Source organism: Anopheles darlingi, chromosome 3, assembly GCF_943734745.1.
Source record: "Anopheles darlingi chromosome 3, idAnoDarlMG_H_01, whole genome shotgun sequence".
Classification (NCBI taxonomy): Eukaryota; Metazoa; Arthropoda; class Insecta; order Diptera; family Culicidae; genus Anopheles; species Anopheles darlingi.
The window spans coordinates 56,826,597-56,844,541 of record NC_064875.1 but is presented as its reverse complement, the minus strand read 5'-3'; the positions used below and the strand labels follow the sequence as shown (position 1 = coordinate 56,844,541).

The window sequence follows — 17,945 nt, the reverse complement described above, 5'->3', positions numbered from 1 at the left end:
TGGGTTGCTGGATGAGCTGGACGTCGCGATCATGTCGTCGAATCTGCAGAAGCTAATCGATGCCCGAGGTACCGGACTGCGTACCGTCACGTTTCAGCTGCAGTCCGGCTGTGTGGCCGGTGAGCAGCTGGATGAGAAGTCGCTCGTCGGTTACGCGCAGATTTCGATCAAATGATGGGCCACCGCCACGGACCATCCACCGATCACCGTCGCCTCCGTTGCCGTTGCTGAACCGTTCGCGGAGGGAGCGCCAACTTAATATCTAGCTTTCTTTATTGCTTTTTGCGCGTTTGTCCGGCCACCGCACCGGACCGTTTCCCGTTTTTTCCGCAGTCAGATAGCGCTGATAGAGATAGATATATATATATAGAGAGAGACCGGTTTGGACGGTGTCGAAGAGTCGAGACCTGCTGCAGCACTCACAAGCGCCTACAATACCTTTCTTAGTCAGGAGTAACGTTCCGCGACTGCTTTGGTAGGAGCAGCAGCAGTAGCAGCAGTAACAGTAGTAGCCTCTAGTAGTCTAGAACTTCGTCGAAAAGCGGCAAACACGATCATCCTTACACACATACACGAGCAGGGCACACAGGAGGAGTAGACACACGAACAACACGAAACACACGACAAAAGGATATAGTAGAAGTATATAAATGATTATTAAACGAAAAGCAAAAGTATGATAACTAAAGTAAAACTTTTAACCGATTGTTAACCGCGAGAAGAAAGGAGGATGGGGGCAGGATGGAACCACGAAAGCGGGGAATGGGGATCGAACAAATAATTGCGATCGCGTACATATCGTGCCACACGCGTGCATCAGGACGACACCGATCGCCGAGGGCCGCAGAGCAAGGGACAGGAGAGGTGTTTGCGATGCAATGTGGTTGCAAGACGCACACACGAATTGGAATAGCGTAAACGAACACACGATCTGCTGCTGCTGCTGCCGCCCAGATTGTCGCCTTGTGTACATAGAGAAACCCTATGCGGTATAATCCAGATAGCCTGAGCAAATGCCAGTCGTCGCGTGCAACCTATAAGTACACAAGCAGAAGGCAGGAGTTCAGAAGAGCGGCAGAAAGGGGCAAAAGGCAAGGATGACCGAACGATTTAGATAGTCACGAGCGTCTCGAAGATTTAATCGACCAAGCTAGCAGCAAGAAGGAAGAGTACTAGAACCGAAACGAGACCGAAACGAACCGAACCGAAGTGCTGAACTAATCGATAAGAGGATGGATGGCTTTCGTAGGTGACGCTGACCGCGCTTCTTCACCATTCATCATTTATCGTAACCGGCAGAAGCTGCAGTGCGGGCCACCTTCCCTCCCTCCCCGTTAGACACACCGATTGTGGATGGCTTGTTACTACTCACCTTTCCCTCCCTAGTGGGGGGACGGACGAATTCTCCGGGTTCCTTTATCCTGTATTTTAACTATAACCGAGAGTGTTGAGAGCTTTAAAACGAGAAGAAAAAAAAACAAAAAAAATGTTTTGGCCACCGTTAGTAGAGTACACCTAGAGCACACCCTTAGTAGAGAGAAAGAGAGACTAGAAGACAGCGAGTGCGCGCGATCATAGAGAACATATTAGAGCTCGTTCCTGGTTCCACGTTTTTTTTTGTTTTGTTTTTCTATCTTTTTTTGTGTTTTTGCGTTTTGTTTTGCGAGATTGAAGAAGATTGTTTGATCGCGGCGCGATCGGTGGTGGTGTGCTTTGGGCTCGTGCGTGCGTGCGTGCGTGCGTGCGTGCGTACGACTCTGGGCAACTAGTTTTGTGACTGAGCTGGAAAAATCAATATTTCAAGTTACGTAGCGTTGTGCAGATTGCAGTTAAAACACTGAGAAAATAAAGATATATACTAGATATGCAAACACAAAGTGCAAAGCCGTTTCCGTTTTCGATTTTTTCCCTCGCTTCCGACGGACCGATTCGCCCGCCAATGAGTAAACGGCAGGGGGCGGCCCAGGGTAGCAACGAGAGAGGAAGAGGTGTGCGCATATCACAGACCATAGAGAACCGGATTGGTGACGGTATTTGATTGTAAGTTGTGATTTTTTTTGTTATGTGTGTCTCCAGGCCAGCATAAACATTCTCGGCACTCGAGCACGCTGGCTGCTGACGTCGGCGAACGCGCGTTTTCGGAATATGCTAAATGATTATGCATATTCAGGAGATGAGATGGCAACAGAGCACAATCGCGCACTCCGTCGTGTGATCATGGCCCCATGAAACGCGTGCCGTTGCCGCGTGTTCGTGGTGCTGTAAGCAAGGTAAGGTTTCATTTGATTAATGAACGAAGGGACCGAATTCGCTGAGGCGCGCAGATTTCAATAGAACAAGCATCCCAAACATTCGAGAATGGTGTGAATGGCGTCACTTTCAACGATCGTGAACGATCGTACGTGGACGATTGCAACGACCATGCGGCTGCTGTTGAAATGTTAAACCTACAACCAAGAAAAGCGTAGAATAATGAAATGCAAATAAGCAATTATGAATATGATGCAAAAGGGAGCAATACCGGTTGGCCTTTAGTGTGTTGTGGCCACTCGGGCTCGCTCCTCTTTAATTGTCCAGCGCATGTTAACACAGGCCGCTCTCGGCCGTTGTTGACATTGCCAACGATCAACCGCCCCGGGGGATTGATAGATTCTAATGGCCTTTTACGCTCGTTAACGTCTCGGAACGAAACGAAACCAGGTGATAATATGTTTATAATAATAATACCTGCGGCCTCTGATAACACCGGCGCGCGGTCACTGGCGGTCAGGGCGATAGCCGCAGCTAATCTGATTGTTAAACGTAGGCCGCGTAGGTCGCTAGTCGCCTATCTTGTTCTGCTTTATCTCCGGTGTTTTTGAGACGCATTTTTTAAACTTTCGGTGTTGTTTCCGGAAGTAACTCGCATGACGAATATTGCTTCAATTTGGTTTTATTTTCTGAATCCTTCCGTACGTGTGCTGAATACCATATACTGCGTTGGCGCCTTATCGTTGGCCTGTGTAGCGCTAATGCACTGTTCCGATCGGAACCATCCCTTACCAGCTTCTTCGCCATACATGTACCGTACGTCAGGGGAAGATATCACCGTGACCCTGATCACGATCGTCGTAACGTTGGTCGGCTGCCAATGTGGTTCGCGTGCGCGCTTTACGCCAAGTTTATGGCCAAAATAACGCTCCTAGGTAGAGTGACTCTGTCCAGCAGCAGCAGCAGCAGCTGTTGAATTGAGCATCATGGCATCAGGTTGAACATTTTTAGATGTTTGCTCAGCGCGTCGCTTCGCTTCTTGGCTATCATGTTGCCCGATCTGCTCCGTTACCCTGGCAACGATGGGCACCCCGTACGGTACTCTACACCCTAACCAATGTAAGCCCACGTGGCTTGGCGCTCGTTCAGTTTTGTGCCTTGCTGTGGTTCACTCTCTTTTGCTTATTAGTAACAACTTGGGTTACAGAGGAGGTTTCCTGCTTACGAGTACTACAGCGACACGCAACGCAAGATCCAGCTGAACAAACTATTCGCCCAAGTGAATGACTAGGCTTAGGCTAGGCTGCTGATCGCCTGTACCGTGGTGTCAGCTTTCGTCGCGCTCTCAATCTACAGATGTTCCATGTCCACGTACTGATGACCGTCGCCGGTGCGTCGTGGCCCTGTTACACGCTCGCAGAACTAATACCCTACTGTGGGTCGTATTGCACTGGGCGACTGGGTCGTGCGATATCCTTGCCGGTTTGGTACGGGAAGAGCTGAACCGTTCCAGTACTGTACCGGTTTAACCCAGTTCACCTCGACCACAAGTCGAACCAGGAGGTAATGTGCTAAAGGGCAAGGGGGCTTGTTAATTTGATAAGATAGCCCGGTTTTGTGGTTTTCCAGAGAGGTTCGTAGCGTAATTACTCCACGAGCGAGATCATCTTACAACATTCGGTATCGTTCGGTGCGATATGTCGTTGGTGATAGAGGGGATTGTGGGCTTCTCTATGCAGGTGTCGACGAGCCACAAAGCTTACAGTTACCATCGTCTCTTCTCTTTTTTCCCTGACGATTGGTGGTGTCAAAGCATATTCGACTATGGCTTTTCTACCGCTACTACGAACAGGGAAAAGTTGTTGAGAATGTGCGTGTTTTTGGAACAACCATTAATGAAATTGCTTTAGAAATACATAATAACTATCTGTATTTAATCGGTAATGTGTTGAAATTTGTTATATATATACTCTTTTTTAACTACGGTTTGCTACACGTTTTCAACACCGAGCTACACGTCTTCACCGAGACTACTATGATAGTAAGCATCTTGTGCTTCTGGTTTTATCAAGGGTATGCTGCTTGCCAGCATAATTACCTTTCATGCAGGCTGGCAAATATTAAAATACTGAATACCTAAGCTATGGCGAGTGTTCATTAAAAATCCACTTAGGGATTACATGATGGACCTGTGATCAACCATCAGAGATTGCAGAAGACATATACCTGCGCCTAACGTCTCATGCGGAGTTCGTTTGTCACGCGATGTCACTCGATAATTGGTCTCCTGAGTTTGGCGAGGTGGCATCGTGATGCAGCCAAGTGCACCGGCACGATCAGTTGCGCCCAGGTCGGTGCGCACGACGCCGTGTTGCTAACAACATGGTGCTGGATCTACTCTCCAACAAGCAGCTGTTCAAGAGTGATTTCAAACAATCAACCCATCGGCTGCTGCGACTCTGTCAGGTCTTCGGAACCATCCCGTGGGATGTACGGTTGTACGAGACATCCAAGGACCCCGCGCTGCTGCATCGCTGGAAGTGGCGCCTCATCCGATCCGTCAATGTGCTGCAATCGATCGGACTGATGGTTACGGTAATCGGGGCAACCGTGCTGCAGCATATCGAGTTCGATTGCCACTCCGAGTTCGAGCCGCCCGAGAACGGCTGCAACAAGATGCCATTTATGACGCGCATGCTCTACATTACCGAGTACATCATGGCGAACGCGCTGGTGGCCATGGTGCTTATCGGTTGCCATCGTCAGCGCCGCTAGTACGCCAGGTTCGCCGAGCAGCTGCTCACGATCGCCGTCGAAATCGCGAGTTGTGGTGGAGCCGTCGATTTCGTGCGGATCGAATCGTTCTTCAACCGGCTGCTGGCCTGCACTGGACTCTACTTGGCCGGTGTCCTGCTGATCGATTTCCTCTACAACGACCAACAATTGTGGGCCTTTTGCCGTAGCTCGGCCGTCTACACGCTGACGAGTTTGGTGAATTTGCTGGGGTTGATACAGTACTTCTATCTGATGTACTTCATCTTTCTTTTCTACCACGACATGAACCGGTTGTTGAAGCGGTTCGCAGTGCAATCGGCACGATCAGTCGCTCGGCCCACCAAGAGGCATTCGTTGGCGTACCGGTTGCCGGGCTACGCAGACGTCGACACTTCGTCTGGCACGACACTGTTCGATTATGCGGCCCTACTCGACAGCCTCCGCAAGACGCACCTGAAGGCGTACACACTGGTAGAACAAGTGAACGAGTGCTTCGGGTTGTTGATCGTGCTCACGACGGTGGCTTCCTTCATAGTGCTTAGTCTGGAGTTCTTTGCGATCTACCTGGCGACCACGACTCGTCACTGGACGAGCACCGACACTTACCTACTCGTCTACACCGTCCTCTGGATCGTGCTGCACGGTGCGAAGATACTGATGATTCTTTATCCGGCCCATCTCGTGCAGCGGGAACGTGATCGAACCGGACCAATACTTTATCTCTTCAATCACAACGAAAAGGACATGCCGCTGAATAGTGTGGTGAGTAGATCACGGTGTTGCTACAGCAAGTTATCGCAAGGATGATTAAGGAGATTCCCTTCCCCACTTGCAGCTCGCTAAGTTCTCTACCCAACTACTCCACGAACGTGGCCACCAGACCGCTTGTGGGGTGATGAATTTGGAAATGACGCTCATCAGCACGGTAAGTATGCGCCATGGGTTTGGGTGTACGGGAGAAACCGGTCGCATTAACTCGTTTCGTTTCGTTTCCATTTTAGATGGTTGGAGCACTCACCACCTATCTGGTCATTTTGATCCAGTTCGACACAGCCGTCTCTCAAGGCCAAAGTGCACCCAATAATGGGTCAGCGGTTGCGTCCGATGAAAAGCCTGTCGATGGCCACTAGTACCAACACTTGGAGCTGTTGAACTCGAACGTGTTGTCACTGCGCTAGTGTGTGCTGTTGGCCTGCATTGATCTCATTACCTTTTCATGCGCACACCCCACCCCCTCCGCACGCCAATACGACAAGCGCCTCCTCGAGGAGTGTCCCGTGACAGTAGATACAATTTTAATGTGTTCCCTACGTCCCCCGGTCCCGCCGCTACAAATCACACGCCTACATCCGGCACGTGTGTCTGTCGCGGGTTATCGGACATGTTTTAAATGGTTATCAAGAGGCCGGCGGGTAAAAGTGTTAATCAAACAATAGGTCTATTCAATGTACCACTTCCTGTCGTGGCAGGAGGAGTTGCTAGAGGAGCAGGTTAAAACGTATCTATATATTTATCTAGCTCTTACAGCTACAACAGGCTCTCGTAAAGCGTAACATTAGCAGTAAACTAATGGCAAACAGAGGCTGGATTTTGTGGGGCTCTCCAACCCGCCGATATTAACCCGGATATCGCGCTTCTATCACATCCGATGACAATCGTGTGGCGGGCAGTTAATGTGTTACTCTATACATTTCTCTCTCTCTATATATATACCTTATCTATCTTATCAGATATTGCGTCTCGCTTGTGTCGCACGTTTGTGTGTGTGTGTGTGTTGTGTGTTAAGTAGTTAAAAATGAGTTGCTACGAAAACAATTCGTGACGTTGTTGACGCTCAGTCGATCCGCCATAAATTTGAGCCCCGCAAAGGAAAGAAGGGGCAGGGAGGGGTTGGGTGGGTTTCCAGGGGATAGTGATAGGCCCCATACGGGGCTACAATTTCCTCGATTGCCTCTCATAAAATCGCTCCCTACAATCGATTGATCTATGACTTCCCCCGTTCCGTTTCGTCTTCTTTTCCTTCCCCACCAGCTAGCCAGCCAGCAAGCCAGCCAGCCACACAACGATTTGGAATGAGGTGGGACCAAGTCACAGCTCTCCTTTGGCAGCAGTATTGGAGAGGGGCGATCGGCATCGGGTGGCCGATGCGCACGCGCTTTCGGTGCCGTGCCTACAATCGGCTGTTCTTCAGGATGTGGCGCTCATCGAGTGGCATCACGGTGGTGGCGCTGGTGGTGTGATCGACTTGATGGACCAGCTCCAGGTCGAGCTCGGTCTGTTGCGTTAGGTTCAGATCCTGCTGGGGCTGTTTGGAGCTCTCCAGTTCGGCTTTACTGAAGTGATATACGATGGCGGCACCGAAGCTATCGCCCAGCACGTTCACTAACGTGCGGAATCGATCCCTGGAAGAACGAGTCATTCCGTTAAATGATCTTCGATCAAAATGCATGTTTGTGTGTGTGTGTGTGTGTGTGTGTGTGTGTGTTTGTGTATGGGAACTTACAGCAACCAATCGACGGCGATGATGAGCGAAACATCTTCCGCCGGAAGCCCAACGGTATCGAGCACCATCACGAGCGTCACTAGGCCGGCCTGCGGGATACCGGCGGCACCTATACTGGCCGCCGTCGCCGTTATACTGATCGCCAGCACATTGCCGAACGACAAGGACAATCCTGCAAAGGAAGTAATGGCGTAACTGGCGTTAATACAAAATGTCATGGGCACTGGCATTCGAAATGGTTTTATTACCGCGTAGCTGCGCGATAAAGATGGCGGCCACGGCCTCGTACAGCGCGGTACCATCCATGTTGATCGTGGCACCGATCGGTAACACGAACCGTGACACTCGCTCGTCGATGTTGTTCTTCTCCTCCAGACACTGCATCGTGACCGGCAGGGAGGCCGAACTGGACGAGGTACCGAAGGCGGTCGCTAGCGCTTGGCCCATGTTCGCAATGAACTTGACCGGATTTTGGCGCGTAAACAGGAAGAACAGCAGCGACAGTACGACGAACCCGTGGAACAGGATACCACCGGCGACGACGGCAAAGTATAGGCCAAGCTTGCTGAACATGTCACCCAGGTCTTCGATTTCCAATATTTTGGCCGCAATCAGGAAAGTTACACCGACCGGTGAGAGCCTGTGTGTGTGTGAGAGAGAGCATGCAGCGAGAGGGAATGAATTATGAAAAGGGAGTGCACAGGAACAGAGAGCACCGCACCACTTACCAGATCACCCATCCGGTCACCCTCATCACGATTTGGGACAGCTGCTGGAAGAAGGAAAGCACCAGCGCATTCTCCTTCTTCGTAGCACCGAGCGCAACGCCGAACACGATCGATGCAACCACGAGGCCGAGAATGTTCATACCATCGCTGTACCGACCACCGACCGTCCACTCGTAGATGTCCGGTTCGGTCGGATTGTTCTCCGGCGGTGTTAGAACCGTTTGGTACTGTTCGATGCAGGCCTGCACCAGATTCGGTGGGAACATGTTGCGTACCAGATCGAGCAGTGTATCGGCCGTCGTGACATTGCGTGGACCTCCCTTCGTCTCGGTCGTCTCGTCCGCTTCACTGTCCGCACCCGGTTTGATCGTGATAACCAGCACGATACCGAGAATGACGGCCAGGACGGTCGTGGCGAGATAGTAGAGGACCGCCCGGCCACCGATCTTCTTCGAGAGGGACAGATCGAGCGAACCGACGGCAGCGATCAGCGAGGAGATGATGAGCGGCAGGATGAGGGCTTTCAGGGCGCGCAAGAACAGATCACCGACGTAGTTGATGTACATGACATCGCGCGCCGACCAGGTCTCACCATCGGCCGGGACCGCCCGGAGCCCTAGGCCTAGCGCTATCCCGATCACCACTCCGAGGATGGTGAGCAGGGTGAGCAGATTGCGCCGCACGAAGCTCCACACATTAGGCCAATTCATCGCGGCGGAGGCGGTGGCGGCGGCGACTATAGCTGCAGTCTGTCTGTTGATCCCTGGTTGATGCTACTGCTGCTCCCGCTCCTGCTCGATGGCCCGCTCGGTTGAAACTGAAAGCGACACACAAACCGGACCGCTACATTATAGCAGGAAGTCAATGTCGAAGAGAGAGAGAGAGAGAGAGAGAGAGAGAGAGCGGTGGAGAGAAAGAGAGACGCCTTGTGCTTGTGCGTCTGTATCTCGGGAAGGGGTTCGTTGCTTGCTGCCCCGATTGGGACCAAGGCTGCTCCTCTGGTCTGGTCTGGTCTGGGCTAGTCCATTGTCGCGTGGTCGCCGCCGGGCACTGCACACGTAATGTACGGCACCACTTTATTGCTGCGAAGGTGCTGTGGCGTCGCGAAAACCCCGTCATCTCATGCTCATGTTTAGTGCCATTACGGCAGACTAGCTCATTTAGATAAACCGAGGGAACCGACACAGATAAGCAACCATCTCCAACCACCCCTGGAAGAGTGGGGACAGGAATAGAACAGCTCTTGATGATGCCGCAGAACTACGACTTCTACAAGAACGTCTGGGCGCCGATCAATCTCTGCAGGCGGCAGTCACGCTCGAAAGCCGACACCGATCACAGTCCCAGAGCTTTTTTTGGCGTCGCTCATCGGGGATTTCACCGTTCTTCCCGTTCTTCGTCGTCTTCCAACGGATGCGGAGGGAACAGGTTTAAGGCCACCCCAAAAAAAAACCTCGTGCTTGCCCCGAAGATCGGATCTCGTTGATGGAAAGCAAGAATCAAAACACAACAGACTCACGCTACCGTCCTCCCCCCCGGGGGGTGTTCTTAAGATCTCAATTTTTCAAGGGAGGAATGGGGAGGCTGGCACCCCACCCCTCATTGAGGAGGGTCCGTTAAGCAGCCTCGTGTTATGTTGCACGCATACCACGCTGCCTCTCAGCAGCAGCAGCACTCCATCAACCTCAGTCATCAGCCATCAGCCATCATCATCATCATCATTACGCACGATCATCATGCTGGGGAGGGGGGGAGCGGTTGGGGCTTTCTGGGCGTATGTTTTGGAGATCGTTTGAAGGTCGCGGTTTGAGGGGACCAGAGCGTGAACGGAGATGAGGCGTGGGGGTTTTTTTTTAAAGAATTTCCTCCTCATCTCCTTCGTACACAGAGGCGCGCTCTAGCCTCCCTCTTATGCTACGGATAAAAGGTACTCCGGCACCAATTATGCTCCATTCAGACGTTCGGTTTGTGGCCACCCCCCGTTTCTTGGTGGCTTTTTTGGGGCTTCACGCGCGAGAGAAACTTCTCTTCGAAAGCGCCAACTACCGAGGACGGACTAACCAAATGGACCCAACGGACAGATCAACGGACGGACCATCGAAAAAAAACGTCGAATCGAATGTGGGCTACTCCACGAACCGCCGGAGGAATCCAAGGAGTGCATTCAACTGACGAAACTTGCCGTTGAGCGCGTTCACTGTTGGCCCCACGACTGATGACTGGTTGCTTCTTCTTCTTCTTGTTGTTCTTCCTTCTCTGCACACGATCTGCGCGCCGCTTTGTCCTCATGCTGGTCGCCACCACCAATCGCCAAAGTCAGGGCCGGTCATGTTTCACACATCGCTTAACGCCACCACCACTGGGATACTTTCTCATTGAACGGAGAACGGAGACGCGGAGCGGCAGATATTGGTTTATGGACGGCACACACCCTCCCCATCCCCGCCACCGCCACTGCCCCCCTCGACCGATGCGTGCGTTATCGTGCGTTCGTCTAAAGGCGACAAAGCGACATCGACAATTGTGATCGCAATCGGAATCGAATGATGAATCGCGCTACCTCCTGCGCGAGCGCGTGAGTGCGAACTCAATCTACTATCGGCATCTTTTGCTAATGGTAGTAATTGGATGATAAATCATAAGCGACATCGAGGCTTACAGGTCCCGCGGGGCAGGCCAACCGGGCATAGGGCTCCTCCAACAGGTCGCCCGTAATTCCCGGTTTTGAGCTGGTACCCCCGGGTGGTTGATGGCAGCTGGTTCGTAATGGCTGTCACGTTTTGTTGTTCCGAGAGAGCAAAAAAATGGCGCATTTAGACGACCGATCATCATCTCGGAGTGCGCGGTGCTTACATCATGCCGCCACTTCAAACTCAACTATTGCAAATCGCGCCCGCTCGCAAGGTAGATCACGGTGCTGTACCCAGAATCCGGAATCGAATGTAGACAATATTGTAGGCACCGTGCTGCTGATCTATTGCTTGGTCTGGCATGCAGTTGTTCGAACTGGTCGTGACTAATTATTTATTCCAAGCCTCTCGCTCGCTCTCTATCTCTCTCTCTCTATCTCTCTCAATCGCGTCTGCACGTTGATGACAAAAACCTCTCTAAACCCCGAAGCTGGCCAGAGTCGGAGCTCGGAAAGGCGCTCGGAAACAGCATACAATTCCCGGGAACCCCTCTGGATGGTGATGTGGACCAAAAAGGGGGGGAGAGCAATCAAGGTGATCTTAGACAAACAATGATAGCAAGGTAGAAGCAGCAACAGGCCCCTCCTTCCACCAGCAACAGCTGCAGCAGCTGCTGGCGTGGATTTGGCTTGTTGTAGGCGGTACAGCAACAACGCCACAGAGCGCCAAATGTCTCGAGACACACGCGGCACATAGTGGCGGTGCTGGTGCTGCTGGATCTGCTGCGGCATGATCGTCGAGCGTGAAGGTGCTCCTATTGAGTGCGAACAAATTGTGCTCGCGTGCTTGATGGTCCCTCGCAGGGAGGCGTGTCGGTTGGCCAGGTCAAGTTTAATCACACTTCCTGGGCCGCTTTTATATGCTCGATCAAACACGGAATGCACCGCTTAACCCCGAGGATCGCGGCGTGGAATGCAGAACCACCACTACCACCACGATACGATGCAACTCACTTCACAAAAGAACGGTCGGAAAACCGAACGGTCGGGAGTTTGGCCACGGACAAGCCCAACCCACGAATCTCCACTCACTTTCAATCGGAGGCACTAGCGTCGAATTTGGCTGCTGCTGCTGCTGATCGCTGTCGTGCTCACTGGTCTCTGGCACCCCTGGCACTTTGTTGGTCTGTACTGTACGGTGGTTGGTTTTAAACTGAGCCCACCAGACGGACCACCGTAACTCACTATACTACGCGCGTCTCGGTGTTGGCGGCGCCGCGGTTTCCGCGAGAGTAAACAGGGCGTAGCGCTGCTGGGAGGGACGAGGGGAATCCCAGGCGTCAACGACGGGCACGATACGACCAACTGGAATTGGCGCTAGAACGGTGCGTGCGGCTGGTGGCTTAATGCCGTTGCGAACGCATGCCACGTGCTCGGTTTGATTAATTCAAATTTGTTCGCTAATTGTCGGCGTCGGCGTCCTCCGGTCGATAACGAGATTCCATTTAGTTCGATCGGTATCGATGATTCAGTTTAGCTCGATTGAGAATCTCGGTCTCTCTCTCTCTGGTGGAATTAAATCTTTGCGTTGCGTTGAGCCGGTGATGAGTAAATCACTCAAATAGCGGAATAGCGAACCAAGAAAGGATGACGCAAGCGTGATTTCGCGAGGAGCGGATATCAGTTGTGAAGCGGGAACACACATGTAATGCCTACGCGAGAACATAAGAATTTATGTTATGCCTTGTAACAGTGATCAATTATGAGTCAAGGCTCTACACAACAGGATGAAATGAAATGACGGCTTTTTGGCGATGATTGAACTGGTCGGGCCAGCAATTTGATGAATAACCGACCAAGGGAACCCAGTTGACGAACGTGACTACTACTAGAGACAGTTTCTTTGTCATTCTTCTTTGTATGATAATGAAAGAGTTTGGTCATGTGGGAAAAGTAGTAGCCTAATATTTTCTATTTTTTATTCCTTCCATGTGATCACATCACACTTTCGCGCTCGTCTTCCTGCACTTCGCCAACAAAGTCCTTGTAGCCCTTTTGGAAGAACTCCTTCCGCAGCGTCAACGGTGCCGACTTCTGGCGGAGCAGATAGTTTACGTTGCCCTTGACCGTGTAGTAATCATCGCCCGTCAGCTGCCGGATGGCAACGTTCTTCTTCAGCACCTTATCGTAAAACCGGGCTCCCGCATCGACCACATCCGCCCCAAGCCGTGCCATCTGCTTATCCACGTCCGTTTCGTAGTAGATTTCCGTCATATCCGTGGAGAAGGAGTAAAGACCGAATCCGAACAGACCACAGATGGTGTACAGGGCGAAGCGGAGGCTGCGTGGTCGGGCGTAGAAGTTGCAGCGCTCGTTTAGCTGGGAACCGAGACTGTACGTGAAGATCCACGTTACCGTCGGGATGATGGACTGAATCAGTGGTTTGTGGGTTCGCATCGTGAGCATTTCACGTGCGATTCCAAAGACCTGCTCATCCTCGGTTAACACCAGCGCTTGTTCAAGGGTTTTGCCACCCTCCGACTCCCAGTCGATCGGCTGGTTGCGGATCTTGATGTCGGTGCGATCGATCTGATCGACACTATCGTACTCGTAGTTGGTCGGTATACCGACGTACGCTCCAAACCGGGACTTGAACGAGCCCACGTTGAACACATCGAACCCGTACACGGCGAACGGTGTGATGAACTTCTTCTCGAACTCGTTCAGATTCAGCAGGCTGATCGCTCGTCGGTAACGATACTGTAGCTTCTCGGACAGTTTGCGTTCCTCGCCATCTCTGCGGGCGGGAAAATGGTAAAACGGTATTCAGTAAAGGACGCAACGACCGGAAGCCGGGACGACCGGTTATGGGAAACTCCGTGGACTTACTTGTACGCCTGGATGAAATCTTTGTAGTACGAAATGCAGAGTGTCTGGGGACAGTAGTGCCCGACGAACAGACCTATGGCGACGGTGGTAGCACCATAGAAAACTACCTGGCGACCCGTCTCCGTGAGGAAAAAGGAGATTTTCCGGGCCGATTTCATGATCCTTTTCCCTTTTCTGTTTTTTGAAAATTACTCAATTGCTCGAATTTTTGTAAACATTAAGCGGTGGCTAAACAGTCGCTACTCGAACGAGTTGCACAACGATTCCAACGATTCCAAAATTGTGGAAAACTATTTCTTTTATGGCTCATTCTACCGGTTATTCAATGGCAACATTTTGAAATGGATAACCGCTTCAATTATTTCAATCGGTTGAGGTGTAAGAATTGGTTTTTTACCAGCGGTTTGATTTGGATGCCGAAATTGTTCGCCAACCACCCAAAAACGACGTAATGGTAAAAAACCAATATATACACCTCAACCGATTCGGTAGGCTAACCGATTCTAATTGCATACATTTAGGGGCCGAACATTTCAAAATTTGACCGTTAAATAACCAGTGGAATGAACAAGAACCTTAAACATGAGATTAAATCAATTTATGGTGCGAAAAACTACCCAAATACTATCTTTCGACAGAGAAAATGTAATGGCTTCTCCCTACCCCCTTCTCTAATAGCACTATTTAACGTTTATAACGTATTTTTTAAAGATATTTAACTGAAAAGGTGTGCATGTTTTTGGGATAATTATTATGTCTAAATCATTTTTTTATCTATCTGGAAGGGACGGGGGAAGGTATAAGCGATGTACTTGGTATGTACTCGCTCCCTCCCCACCCCTCCTCCACTTTCCACATGTATTTCTGTGTCCGGCTCATTCTATGGTTATCTAACGGCAAAATTTTGAAATGTATAACCGCTAAAATTATTTGAATCGGTTGAGGTGTATGTTTTGGTTTTTTACCGACGTAATTTAAACTGATTATGTCATAACCGATTCAAGAGAAAGCTGTACGTGTAACCGCTGCTTTAGTTTTTCGAAATGAGCTACTCGAACGGGTATGCTCATTCGAATTTCAAAATCATTTCAAAATGATCGTTATTTTATTAACGTTTTACCTTTTTTTCACTTTTTATTTTTTTATTAATCTTTAATTTTTTTCATTCTTTTATTAAAGAACTGGTCTTTGTTTAATTTATATGTTTCTACTTCAGAGCGACGTTTACATTGACCTTCCTTTTCGATCGTAGGGTGCGCACTGCCCTCGATGCCAACGCGTACAGCTCGATGGCGATGAAATCAACAATTTTCGAAATAGCCAACGCATTTTTCCCGATGAATAGCGCCACCGCTCCACCCAACGAAACTACCGAAAAAGGATCAAATAAAACTCGTGAATCATCAATTCCTGTAGAGCAACGCAGCTGGTCAGTCGAAGGGAGGGGAGGGAGTTTACCCAACAAATCCTCGTAGCTGAAAATGACCACGCGTCTTAGCCGGGTTTTGGGCTGCAGAATCTCCCAGCGCAGTGAAGCCTTATGCGTGAAGGGTATGCCTCCCTCTGCGGTCCTGCCGAAGCCCATCGACAAAGAAGAAAACAAAAAACGTTTCGAATCATGTAAGACGACCTAAGGGTCCGCTCTTCACGCAGAGCAGATCTGCATGAGAGATGGCGACGGCTGCTACTCCTACCATTGCGTCTTGCTTTGCGATGTCACGTAATAGCCCACGTCGTTGCAGGTCTTCCGACACCTGCAATCCACGTTGTTGTACCACTCGGGATGTTGCTGCAGGCAGTACAGTCCAAGCACGCTGCACTGAGGACCCTCTGTACGAGACGGCGCCCACCGGGACGAGGCGAATACAATGTAACAAATTTCGTGAGAAAAAAACAACAACTTTTCCTTTGATTAAAAACCACTAACCAGTCGCTACCTACCGGCAAAAGGATAGAAGTGCGGTCGACAGCGGCACAGTGCTAGGGCACGTGCTGCCCGGCAGCTCATGAGGCACAGATTGCGACTGTAAAACTGAGGGAAACAATTACACCGCAGGAATGAAAGGAGAGAGAGAGAGAGAGAAAGGGCGAGAAAATCGCCAGAATGGCCTCATCATCCCGACGACTCTTGAGACGCTCCACATGATGAAAGCTTCGCAGATGATAGCAAACTCACCGGTAGCTGATTGTGGGGCTCATCGTAGAAGTAACATTTGCGCTGCTCCACGCTCAGCTCCTTCAGGCGTTCGGTTGAGCTGCGGCCGACGCGAAATGGCAAATGGCGACCACAAAAGATGACTTTTAAATTGGATTAGCCGAAGGAGGGTATGTAATGTATGGGCCTTACACCGTTTCCAGTAGAGTGTAGATGGCCACCAGCTCGTCTGACTCGTCGACCGCAGTATACAGCTGATCGTTGGTGGCCACTTCGTACGGCGAGTGAACGGTATACTGCCGGTGAACAGGAGGAGAGAGGGATCGACTTTTGGGTTCTTCAGTCAGTCCGGCGTAAATCGTGCTGCTTACCGACATCGTCGACCGATAGGTATCCAGCTTCATGTAGCAATGGTGTCTACTAAATTCACACGTAATGGGTGGTTTCGCCAGGACGTCCTTCTTGGAAGTCTCGCTGTGAAGATATGGGGTATTGCAATAAAGTCAAGCCAAGAAATGCCGGCTATGCTACGCCGGCTTATAAATGATGCAGACTGAATTACTCAAATGATTGAGACCGTTCGCACCCCTGGGCTAATTGAACTTATCATTGATTAAAACATTACGGCTCATCCAGACACGTGAAAATCTGTGCGAAAGGACGCCGCGACTGATTATCTTTATAACTGGCAAATCATTAATCGCGCGAAGAGAAAGAGAGAGAGCAAGAGGCAGTCCGCCGGGCACACTCACCGGGTGTAGTTGCGGCTCTGCAGGTACGCCGGGGCCACGTTCAGCGCGTAGCAGATACCGTTCTCGGTGACAATCTGCCGCACCGGCAGGTGGCTGTGCTCCGCCTCGAAGCTGTTGATGGTGATGTCGTGCTTCGGGTGTACCTTTTTGGTGGCAGAGGGGGGGTAGAAGCAGGCAAATGGAATGAGAAGAACTCGACCCGGGCAATCCTGGGAATTGCGACATACCCAGCTGATAAGCTCCAGCACGTCGACACCGGTCGCCAGACGGGTGTCGTTGATGAACCGAGACACGTTACCGAAGCTGGTCGCCGTCACCTCGACGAGTGTTTGAACAAAGTCGGTCAGGTACGGGCTCAGCGTACTCCCGGTGGACTCATTCCCGGGCGGTGCGCCACCGACGACACCGCTTGGTGCCAGCAGCTCGATCCTTTAATGACAAAACCCCAGCAGCAGCAGCAGCAGCAGCAGCACCAGGGGAACCGGAAAAGGGTAGCCAAAGGGTGCAAGAGAAAAAGCGAAAGGAACGGCAGGAGATCCAATCAAACATTAAAGTATCTGAACCGCCTAGTGGTGGTGGTGGCCGTGATGGTACTTGAGAACATGCGGTAATCATAATTAAGAGCGCGGGGCGCAAGAGGAAACATCTGTGTTTGATGTTGAACAACGTGCGTTAATGGGCTGGCGCTGTGGATGCTGTCACGGGCTAAGCAACGGGCACCCTTTTAAAAGGATGATTTATGATTGCCCAATTTATGAGGCATGAGCCGCGGAATTTGATTATGCGTAAATTACGATACAATACTGGTTCCCTGGTTGGAGGGCGACCGCGCGCTTGACAGGAAAAGGAAGTAATCCGCACCATTAATTAGGAAGCACAGCAGGCTATGGTACCGCGAGTAAAGGTGTGTGTGTATGTGACAGTCGTCACAGTAAGCCTTGCAAATAATGTGCTAAATAGAGTGTTAAGCTCGAAGCTTCTGCTGCTGCTGCTGCTGCTACATTTACACTCCACAGCGAAGGAATTTGTGAGAGTTCCGACGTTTCCGTGATTTGTTGTCGTTCCACCAGCGACCGGAATCTTGACGGTAAAGGTAATTGGGGGGGGGGGGGGGGGGGGGGGGGATTCATTAAGCTTCTGCTAACGCTACCGCGAAAGGGGATACTCCATCATTAATGGCTTCACACGGTTCTCGGCTCCCTTTTTTTTGCTTTTATAGGTTATGGTTACTACACCGCATGTATGCGAAGGATTCGCCAAAAAC

General features: G+C 50.8%; 6 protein-coding genes across 8 annotated transcripts in view; 3 read left to right on the top strand and 3 right to left on the bottom strand.

Annotated features, from left to right (window-relative positions):
• LOC125955348 (serine/threonine-protein kinase OSR1) overlaps positions 1-1,542 on the top strand; it is a 4,289-nt gene extending 2,747 nt beyond the window's left edge. Inside the window, exon 1 of the mRNA XM_049686473.1 lies at positions 1-1,542. This exon is cut by the window's left edge and continues 2,747 nt beyond it. Within this exon, the coding sequence (XP_049542430.1) occupies positions 1-175 (175 nt within the window). The 3' untranslated portion in view covers positions 176-1,542.
• A 1,679-nt stretch (positions 1,543-3,221) lies between these two features.
• LOC125955357 (uncharacterized) lies at positions 3,222-5,152 on the top strand. 3 transcript variants are annotated; one of them, XM_049686489.1, is made up of 3 exons: positions 3,222-3,813; positions 3,880-4,291; positions 4,360-5,152. In XM_049686489.1, the coding sequence occupies exon 3, from the start codon at positions 4,633-4,635 to the stop codon at positions 5,023-5,025; it is 393 nt and encodes a 130-aa protein (XP_049542446.1). In that variant the 5' UTR covers positions 3,222-3,813; positions 3,880-4,291; positions 4,360-4,632; the 3' UTR covers positions 5,026-5,152. The 3 variants fall into 3 exon arrangements, with proteins under 3 accessions (XP_049542446.1, XP_049542447.1, XP_049542448.1); XM_049686490.1 differs by having other exon boundaries at positions 4,064-5,152; XM_049686491.1 differs by lacking the exon at positions 3,222-3,813 and having other exon boundaries at positions 4,232-4,291; positions 4,424-5,152.
• LOC125955623 (putative gustatory receptor 59e) lies at positions 5,032-6,311 on the top strand (the record flags this gene model as incomplete). The annotated part of the gene is made up of 3 exons (XM_049686762.1): positions 5,032-5,787; positions 5,861-5,950; positions 6,027-6,311. Coding segments are annotated over 3 exons (975 nt in total), but the record flags the coding sequence as incomplete, so codon positions are not given.
• Positions 6,312-6,448: 137 nt separating this feature from the next.
• On the bottom strand, positions 6,449-12,249 carry LOC125955349 (excitatory amino acid transporter 3-like). Its single transcript, XM_049686475.1, has 5 exons — positions 11,978-12,249; positions 8,257-9,073; positions 7,777-8,168; positions 7,529-7,700; positions 6,449-7,427 (listed from the first exon to the last, which is right to left on the bottom strand). The coding sequence occupies exons 2-5, from the start codon at positions 8,964-8,966 to the stop codon at positions 7,196-7,198; spliced, it is 1,506 nt and encodes a 501-aa protein (XP_049542432.1). The 5' UTR covers positions 8,967-9,073; positions 11,978-12,249; the 3' UTR covers positions 6,449-7,195.
• Positions 12,250-12,832: 583 nt separating this feature from the next.
• LOC125955353 (transmembrane protein 177) lies at positions 12,833-13,962 on the bottom strand. Its single transcript, XM_049686484.1, has 2 exons — positions 13,775-13,962; positions 12,833-13,682 (listed from the first exon to the last, which is right to left on the bottom strand). The coding sequence occupies exons 1-2, from the start codon at positions 13,930-13,932 to the stop codon at positions 12,881-12,883; spliced, it is 960 nt and encodes a 319-aa protein (XP_049542441.1). The 5' UTR covers positions 13,933-13,962; the 3' UTR covers positions 12,833-12,880.
• A 1,019-nt stretch (positions 13,963-14,981) lies between these two features.
• Positions 14,982-16,333, bottom strand: LOC125955622 (uncharacterized). Its single transcript, XM_049686761.1, has 7 exons — positions 16,301-16,333; positions 16,122-16,225; positions 15,951-16,029; positions 15,716-15,806; positions 15,469-15,604; positions 15,233-15,345; positions 14,982-15,142 (listed from the first exon to the last, which is right to left on the bottom strand). The coding sequence occupies exons 1-7, from the start codon at positions 16,331-16,333 to the stop codon at positions 14,982-14,984; spliced, it is 717 nt and encodes a 238-aa protein (XP_049542718.1).
• Positions 16,334-17,945: the final 1,612 nt, after the last annotated feature.